General features: G+C 45.4%; 1 protein-coding gene across 1 annotated transcript in view; it reads left to right on the top strand.

Annotated features, from left to right (window-relative positions):
• The first annotated feature begins 455 nt into the window (after window positions 1–455).
• The window catches only part of ZCCHC14 (zinc finger CCHC-type containing 14), a 51,219-nt gene continuing 43,815 nt past the window's right edge, over window positions 456–7,859 (top strand). The window contains exon 1 of the mRNA XM_062007142.1: window positions 456–1,079. Within this exon, the coding sequence (XP_061863126.1) occupies window positions 516–1,079 (564 nt within the window). The 5' untranslated portion in view covers window positions 456–515. The remainder of the gene's footprint in view (window positions 1,080–7,859) is intronic.

Raw genomic sequence — 7,859 nt, 5'->3', positions numbered from 1 at the left:
GCCGTCCCCCTCCGCCTGCCCGCTGCCTTCCAGCGAGGGATTATTTCCCGCGGTTGTGGCGGCGGCGGCGGGGCGGCTCCGGGGCCCAGCGCCGCGGGACGGGCTTGCGCGGAGGATGGCGGCCACCGGCGCCCGGCTGACACGAGGAGCCGCCGCCCCGTAAGGGAGGACGCGGGAGCACAGAGGCCTGCTCGGGGCCGCCGGGCCCTGCCGGGCGGGGACCCCGCGGCCAGGCCGCGTCTCAGCGCTCGGGCCTGCTCCCCCGGCGGCCGCCCTCGGGGGGGCCCGGCCCGGCCCTGCCAGCCGCACCGGGCTGCCCCCCGCGCTCCTCGCCGCCGGGCCCCGTCGTCCTCCGGGGGGCGGGTTTGCCAGGAGGGCGGGAGCGCGGAGGGGGCCGCTTGGGGGGCGTCGGGGCGCCGGCCTTGCGGGCCCCCCTCGGGGCGCTGCCGCCCGCCCTCGCCGCCGCCGCCCCCCCCAGGGTGTGCTCCCTCCGGGCCGGGGGCAGGCGGAGCACCATGGTGGAGAAGCGGTGCCCGCGGCTGCAGCGGGACGGTGTGTACCGCTGGTTCTCCGAGCTGCCTTCCCCGCAGCGCGTGGAGTTCCTCTGCGGCCTCCTGGACCTCTGCATCCCGCTGGAGCTGCGCTTCCTGGGCGCCTGCCTGGAGGACCTGGCCCGCAAGGACTACCACTCCCTGCGCGACTCTGAAATCAAGGCCAACAACCCCGCCGACCTGGGCAGCCTCACCAACCTGACGGACGAGGTGGTACGCAGCAAACTTTTGGTCTCTCTCGCCCTACTCGGGTCTGCCCACCGAGAGGCGGCCGGGGTCCTCTTCCGTACCCTCACCCACATCGATTCAGTCATCAACAACTATGGGCTACAACTCAACGAGGGCCGCACAGGGGATGAGTTCCTGTTGCTCTTCACAATGGCATCCAACCACCCTGCATTCAGCTTCCACCAGAAGCAGGTGCTGAGGCAAGAGCTCACCCAGATCCAGAATATCATGGCCAGCACCAGCAAGAATCCCAGCACCTCTACCCTCAACACCATGGCAACCTATCCTGGCTGCCATAAGGTGGGTATCCTACTTTTGCACATCAGAATGGCACTGCTGCAAGTCACTTGATTGTGTCTTCAACAGTGACTTTAAACCTCTCTTTGACTGTGGGCATTGTAGTGATAAATGGCAGCTTAAGAGGCTGGCAGGGATCACTTGCATGGCAGATGATGGGAATGGTCAACTGAAGGCAAAAAGAGGGTGTGCATCGAGTTTTTAGTGGCTTCTGACATTTAAAGGAGACAGGGCTCTCAAGCTGATCAACAGGCAGCACTAAAAACCTTAACTGATTGCCTTTGGCCAGTCATCTGCCGAGGGGACAGTCCTGCCGGTGTCAGCGAAGACCAGAGGTTTAGCAGGGGAAATAAGCTATGTGGGATCTCTGGATTTGGAAGCAAACATCAGTTTAAAAGTTACTCTGGAAATAGTTGGAAGGGAGGATCAGCTCTGGGAGTAGCTGTCCAGTGACAAAGGCATCTTGATGAGTCTAGGTTTTGTTTAGATGGATGCAATGTCAAACGTTTTTAACTTTCTGATACTAAGAAATGTTGTGGTTGCCTTTCACCCTGAATCCCTCGGGTACTGATCCTGGTGTCAGTGGTTCACTGTCACTGACTTGCTGTTCATTCATTCGATTGCCTGCAATTAAGCTGGACAGTAACGTTTTTAAGAGGTGCTGTTAGCAACTAGGTATATTACTGGCTGCTAAAATGCTCTTAGCCTGTTACAAATTAGGGAGTCAAACTGTCTTCTTGACAGAGTTTGACCTCCTTTAAAGTTCAAACTGAGTACCAGCTAAGGATGTGATTAGTTAACAGGCTGTTGCCTTTAAGGATGTATGGGCTCAGTCAAGAAATAACCACGTTACCCTGCTATTGGAAAGATGATGTATACCTAAAGGCTACAAAAATCCCTCTATTGGAGTAGTATCCTAAATAAAGCTGTTTCTGGGGGCTCTGCACAGATTCCATTAAGTTGAGCATTGAATTTCAGACCAAGACAGAAATCTCTGCTGAATACAAATTTCCCTCAAACCACAGTTTTTTTAGATCCTGCTCCTTTAATTGTAAAATTTAGCTGAGTTATTGTTGAACTTTGTATTTCTTCTCATCTTCCACTCCTGTGTCTTTAAACAGCGCTTGTTCCTGACATTTTGTTTTGAGGGGAAAGAACAGGATATGGGAATGCCTCTTTTATTCAGTTTAAACCTCTACGTGAATAAAATATAGATGGAAACAATATTTCACACAGACTGGCCCAGGGTATAATTAAAACCAGAAAAAGCTTCCTTTCAGACACTTAACTGCTTGCAGCTTCCTGTGTTCAAAAGATGCATGGACCCTTGCAATGGAAAGGCTGCACATGATATACAGGTTTTCTCAAAATAAGATAAGCCAAAAAAAACCCCAGGATAGAATGAGGCAGGCAGGAGCCTTTTTTAAAGTGTGCTTTCAAAGCTTTGCAGATAGTGCACGACTTGTGTCACTGTAAAGCTGTAAAACTCCGGCACTATTTATGTCAATCTAAGATGGACGGAGAATCCATCCTACCATTTTTCCTGCCAGCAGTAAGGAATGCAGGACAGTCAGTTGATTATTGCCTTTTTCATCTCCATTCATTGAAAGGACGTCCCTTAAAAATACATTTGGGGTTTTTTTCAGCCATTGATGTGGAAGAATACTGGGCTTTTAAGTACTGAATAGTTGAGAGGGAACAAAAAAGTTGACTTTGCTCTCACAGTCCCTGGAATATGCATTTTGTTTGAACAGATGCAGATTGTCTTTTTTAAGATTCATAGCTGGGTAATTTTGTTACTTTCAGAGTAAACAGTTGGCTTAAGAGAGTAGTTGGATGAAGCAAGTGGAAAAAACAAGGTCTTTCTCCATTCAGCCCTGTTTAAATGTGCACAAATAAATTCCATCACTGTGAACTTAGATCTTGTGATGTTACCAAGTTATGTTGAGACGATACTTGTGTTGTAACATCACCTAGAAAAAACCCAATGCAAATGGCAAGAGAGAGGGAGCTGCACTGGGCTGCTGCCTGCCAGGAGTCCTGTGCTCTCCGTCCTCTTCAGAATGGGAGGAGAATTTCTTCCCTGGTACCAGCACTTTCTCATCACTCACCTCTTTACTACAGCTTGAGCTACACTGAGCTGGTATTTGAAATCAGCCCTGCAAGTTAAGCTGTGTGAACACTGCTCCTAAATTCCAAAGTGCAAACCTCTCTGAGCTCATCCTTAGAAAACGAAGTGGAGAGATGGTCACCATTGGAGGTGCTGAGAAACTTTTGGAAGCAGGAGTGATGTGGATGAGTAATGACGTGCAGATAGGGAAGTCTTTGTGAGCAGGGCTAGTTTTCCTTGTGCCAGTGTGGGAATAGGGACTAGACTAAGGCTTGTGGACTACCTGTTTTTCTGTGTAACCAGAGGTCCATTATAATTACTAATTATTTACTTTTAACTGGTTTATTCAGGGAGATGCAGCAAAAAAGATGAACTGTGCTCTTTATTCTCTTTGCAGAAACAAATGGAAATGTGTTGCTTCTGCTTAGTCCTGTTAAAATGTGACTCACCTGGAGAGTAGGAACTCCAGCTTTTATCCCCAGGATCAGAGCTTGCAGTCTCTTTTTCCACCTCCCATCTCTTTCACGTAGGCCCTGGTTTTGGCCGGAATCTTACAGTGAAGTTGCTCAAAAATTGTGTCTCATAATGAAGAGACTGAACAGTTGATACAAAATTACTGTGAGCATTTCATGATTCTTCAAGTTGCTTGGGGTAGATGAGCACATTTAGAGTTGGTTAGTGATGAAAACAGCTGATTTTTGCTCCTGTCTTTTAGTGCCTGCTGCAAGTGCTGATTCCAAAGAGGTTCAAAACAGCTGTCAATATTTTTTGCTAGTGCTTTTTGAGATTTCTTCTTACTGTATGAATGTTGACTTTACAGAAGGTGACAGTGACTGGCTTTAAGTAGGTCAGTAGATTTGTGCTTTCTACTTAGTAATACAAAGTGGATGTTAAGTTTCTCTGCCCTGAGTCAGGAGAACATTGCCGTCTACAGCAGACTGTTAGTCCCTGTAAATGTGGTTTTCTGTCCCTTGCCTTGTTCCGTGTTCTGGGTTTGAATGGTTCCAGCATTTGCAGGACTGGAGCTGTGTGTTCTTCAAACTTTGCTCGTCGGCATAAAATCTAGGGTGGTTAAATGGCTTTTAAAAATGGAAAGAGTGGAAATTGTCTTCAAATGACGGCAAGGCATGTATCTGACAAATCAGGTCTTCCATAACTTTTATTTCTGGGATTAACCTTAATGGACTTATTTGTAACTGGAAAGGACGCAACTGAGATTTCAGGCTGGCTTTGCACCTTTAGGTGCTGTTCAGCTGTCTTTTGTGCCTTTGCCACAAAGGAGACAGAATGGTTTTCTGGCCAGCTCTTAGATCTTAAGATCTGAAGGCTCCATTTCTCTGCTAATATATAGTACTTAGAGCTGCAAACTGCTGCTCTCCCGCTAGGAGGGAGTGAGCTGGAAGCATCAGAGCACATGGAAACAGTAGCTAAATGCCTCCTGCTGTGGATGTAGGCATCCAGGTGCTTTGATAAGCAAACTACCACTGCTAAATTTGTGGCCCACAGAGAAGGGTCTCAAAACTGTCTCCTAATCCCTTGAACCATCCATTCACACTAATGTTATTTGACTTGTGACAATGAGTGTCTTTTTGCTGTAGGTGAAAATGTAATGCTTTTATTCATTCCTGGTTGCTTTGGGGCTGTAGTGATGCTGGCTTTACAGAACCCTTTAGGCTTATAGGTTGTGGATGATGACATACCAGGACCTACTTTGATACTGGCGTTCATTACCAGTAATATGAATCTCTGCATGGACTAGCTTCTTCTCTCAAGAAGTGTACGTGCACTAGTAAGGAAATACTTCTTCAGGATGAGGGAGCACTGGCAGGGGCTGCCCAGATGTGCTGTGGAGTCTCCTCTGGAGACATTGAAACCCCACCCAGACGAGTTCCTGTGTGACGTGCTCTAGGTGGTCATGCTCTGGCAGGGGGGTTGCACTGGATGATCTTTCAAGGTCCCTTCCAACCCTTGATATTCTGTGAACATAACTGAGGGCATAACATTGATAAATAGAGAAGGTATTAATGAATCTGCCACCTTTTATTTCATGAAGTTGTTTCATCTACTCATTGAGACCATTCTGTAAGAACAGGGAAATGATTTGGCTACTCATCACCTGCTTCACTAGCTGATAGACAAGAGCTCTTCAGTGCAGTTAGTGCAATGAGCTGATGGTGGCTTCAGCTGCACAACCAGGGTCAGAAATAGTAGGTCTGACTACAGTTTGTTTGCAGCTGAAAGCAAATAAGAGTCAGTGACACTGCAGTTATGTGGCTGTTTCAGGTTCATATCTTGTGAATGGGAAAAAGGGCTCTTGCCTAGTCAGCTTCCAAAAACTGCACCAATGGCTATTTCAGGTTTATAGCATAAGATGCTATTTTTCACCCCTGCTAGATCCATAGGCTCATGTAAAATGTAGAAACAACTAAAGACCATGTATTGGGAGCTGTGTGAAGCTGATGTTCTGAGGGGTCCATTTCAAATCCCTTCTTTACCTTTCTGCACCGTTTGCTGCCAGTGATTGAATTGACTTTCACCACCTTCAGAAAGATTCAATCTGTGGAACAACTTGGAAAAAAACTCTTACTTTTTGGCTTGAAACCCTGACCTTAAGTCCTTGTGGAGTGAGCAGTCTAGCTATTAAGTGATCTGTGTCAGCTGCCTTTCTGGTGTTTATGCAGGCTTTGGAAGGATAGAATAAATCAAGAAAAACCTAATTTTTAGGTTTAGGAGATTACATGTAATCTACATAACTTTAGTGGGTTATTACCCTGTTAATAGCACTTGCTATAGCCAGGATTAGAGACCTTTACTCACTGATATCAGTGGTTATCTCTGGAATTATCTCATTTTCAAAAATACACAAAACTAACCTCAGGAGCTGCAGGGCAGGTGCAGCTGGTGACATGTGCCACTGTTTGCATGGCCCTTTAGTGTTCTGGGTACTTGAGGCAACGGGGATTACACATGCATCTTGATATTCCAGTTAAGAAATGTGAGGCTTCCAGTTCTGGATCATTCCTTGCTGTTATCCTTGTGTGAAAGTGTTTGTGACTCTGGTCAAATGGTTCAGTCTGAAACTGCAATATTTTCAGAAAGAAGTGACAGAAAGGAATCACTGGGAGACAATGGTCTCACGTAGTGACAGCAATAATTACCACCAAACTCACTTTGGCTAGTCCTGTGTTCAGTGATGAACTTGAATTTAAGAACCTAAATTAGTTTGCTTGGGAAATGGACTGTACATCCAAACATGAGGGTCAGAGCAGCCAAAACACTTGTGTTGAGCTAATAGTGTTGTTTTTTCCATGCACTGTTTTCCCATGTTTGCCCGGGCTAAATGAAGCTCTTGTTTCAAGAGTACACTCCACTTTTTGATTTACTCTTTTTAAGCAACATCAAAGTAGACTTCATCTCTTCTGGACTAGGAATGCCTGTTGTAAGGTGCTGGACATTTTTGAACTGTACCATACTTGAAACTGTTTTAATTGAATCAATGTACAAGCTGTATGCAGATCCTGCTTGGGAAAGCAGCGCCAGCAGTAGTTAACCACACCTAACAAGCATTCCTGTGTCTAACTTCAAAGGTGCTGAACAGCATCGTTGTTTGAAACTATTTAACCATTTGGTTTAGCTTCTTTTTAAAAAATGCTTGAATTGCTAAAACTGGGATCCTGGCATCTTTTAGGTGGATATTAGATACAGCACTGAGTCTTTCCAACAGGCTCTGATTCTTCTTCGGTGCTGCAGTACCTGTGATATCTCTTACGTGTTCATTTACCAAAGCACACATATAGTCATCTTCTGTCTTCAAACAGTGTGCATTTCACTTCATGCCCAAACAAAGGCAAATGTAAGAATGTTATTTCCAAGAATATAGATAAGAGTTTCTGTGAATACACAGAATCACATTATAGAAATACTAGATCTAATTTGTCTGTTGAAATGAGATCTGCTGTCATGCATAAACTAGAATTTGCCTTTACTCCTTGTCAAAAGAATTGAAGCAAGTTAAATTGAACTTTTTCCCTGTTTAGATTTGGAATGGGTATTAAATCTAGCAAGGAGCTGTTGATATGGTCCAGATCTGTATTTCTTTACATGAGTGTTGTAATGAGCAAACATCTAAGTTCCTGGCCTTATGCTAAAATAGATTTCTCCTTTTGCATTATCCAATAATAAGCATTGGAAGGGATAAACTTTTAAACAGGTGTTCTGCCAGTGTAGGTTTCAGGAGTTTTGTAAATAGCTGAAGTGATCCTGAAATAATAAGATCAATTACTTAAGAGTAAGATCTTTAATTTTAATTAAAGACCTGCCAAGTCACTGTGGCAAATAGTGAAAGTGAACATTTTTCATTTTTCAGGGTTGTCTTTTTCCCCACCATAAGTAGTTTTCTTACACTCAAGACATGACTTAAGTGGCTAGTGAGGAGGAGGAGGAGGGACAAATACCATTCAGTGAATTTGTGACTTGTCAGATTACTTCTGCCAAGCTTGTTGATTTGTGAATTGTTGCAGAATAGACTAGGCTGGCAATGAGCTGTTCTACCAGGAAGAGGCTTGTGTTATTGTTGCTTGGATTATTCTCCAGCAGATTTTAGAGCTGCTTCTGTGACTATCCTTTTACCTCCCAAATCTATGTACAGGCCTCATGGGGCCAATTTCCAGATG

This window comes from Colius striatus, chromosome 14, assembly GCF_028858725.1.
Source record: "Colius striatus isolate bColStr4 chromosome 14, bColStr4.1.hap1, whole genome shotgun sequence".
In the NCBI taxonomy this organism is placed as follows: domain Eukaryota; kingdom Metazoa; phylum Chordata; class Aves; order Coliiformes; family Coliidae; genus Colius; species Colius striatus.
This window is presented reverse-complemented; position numbering and strand designations above follow the sequence as displayed.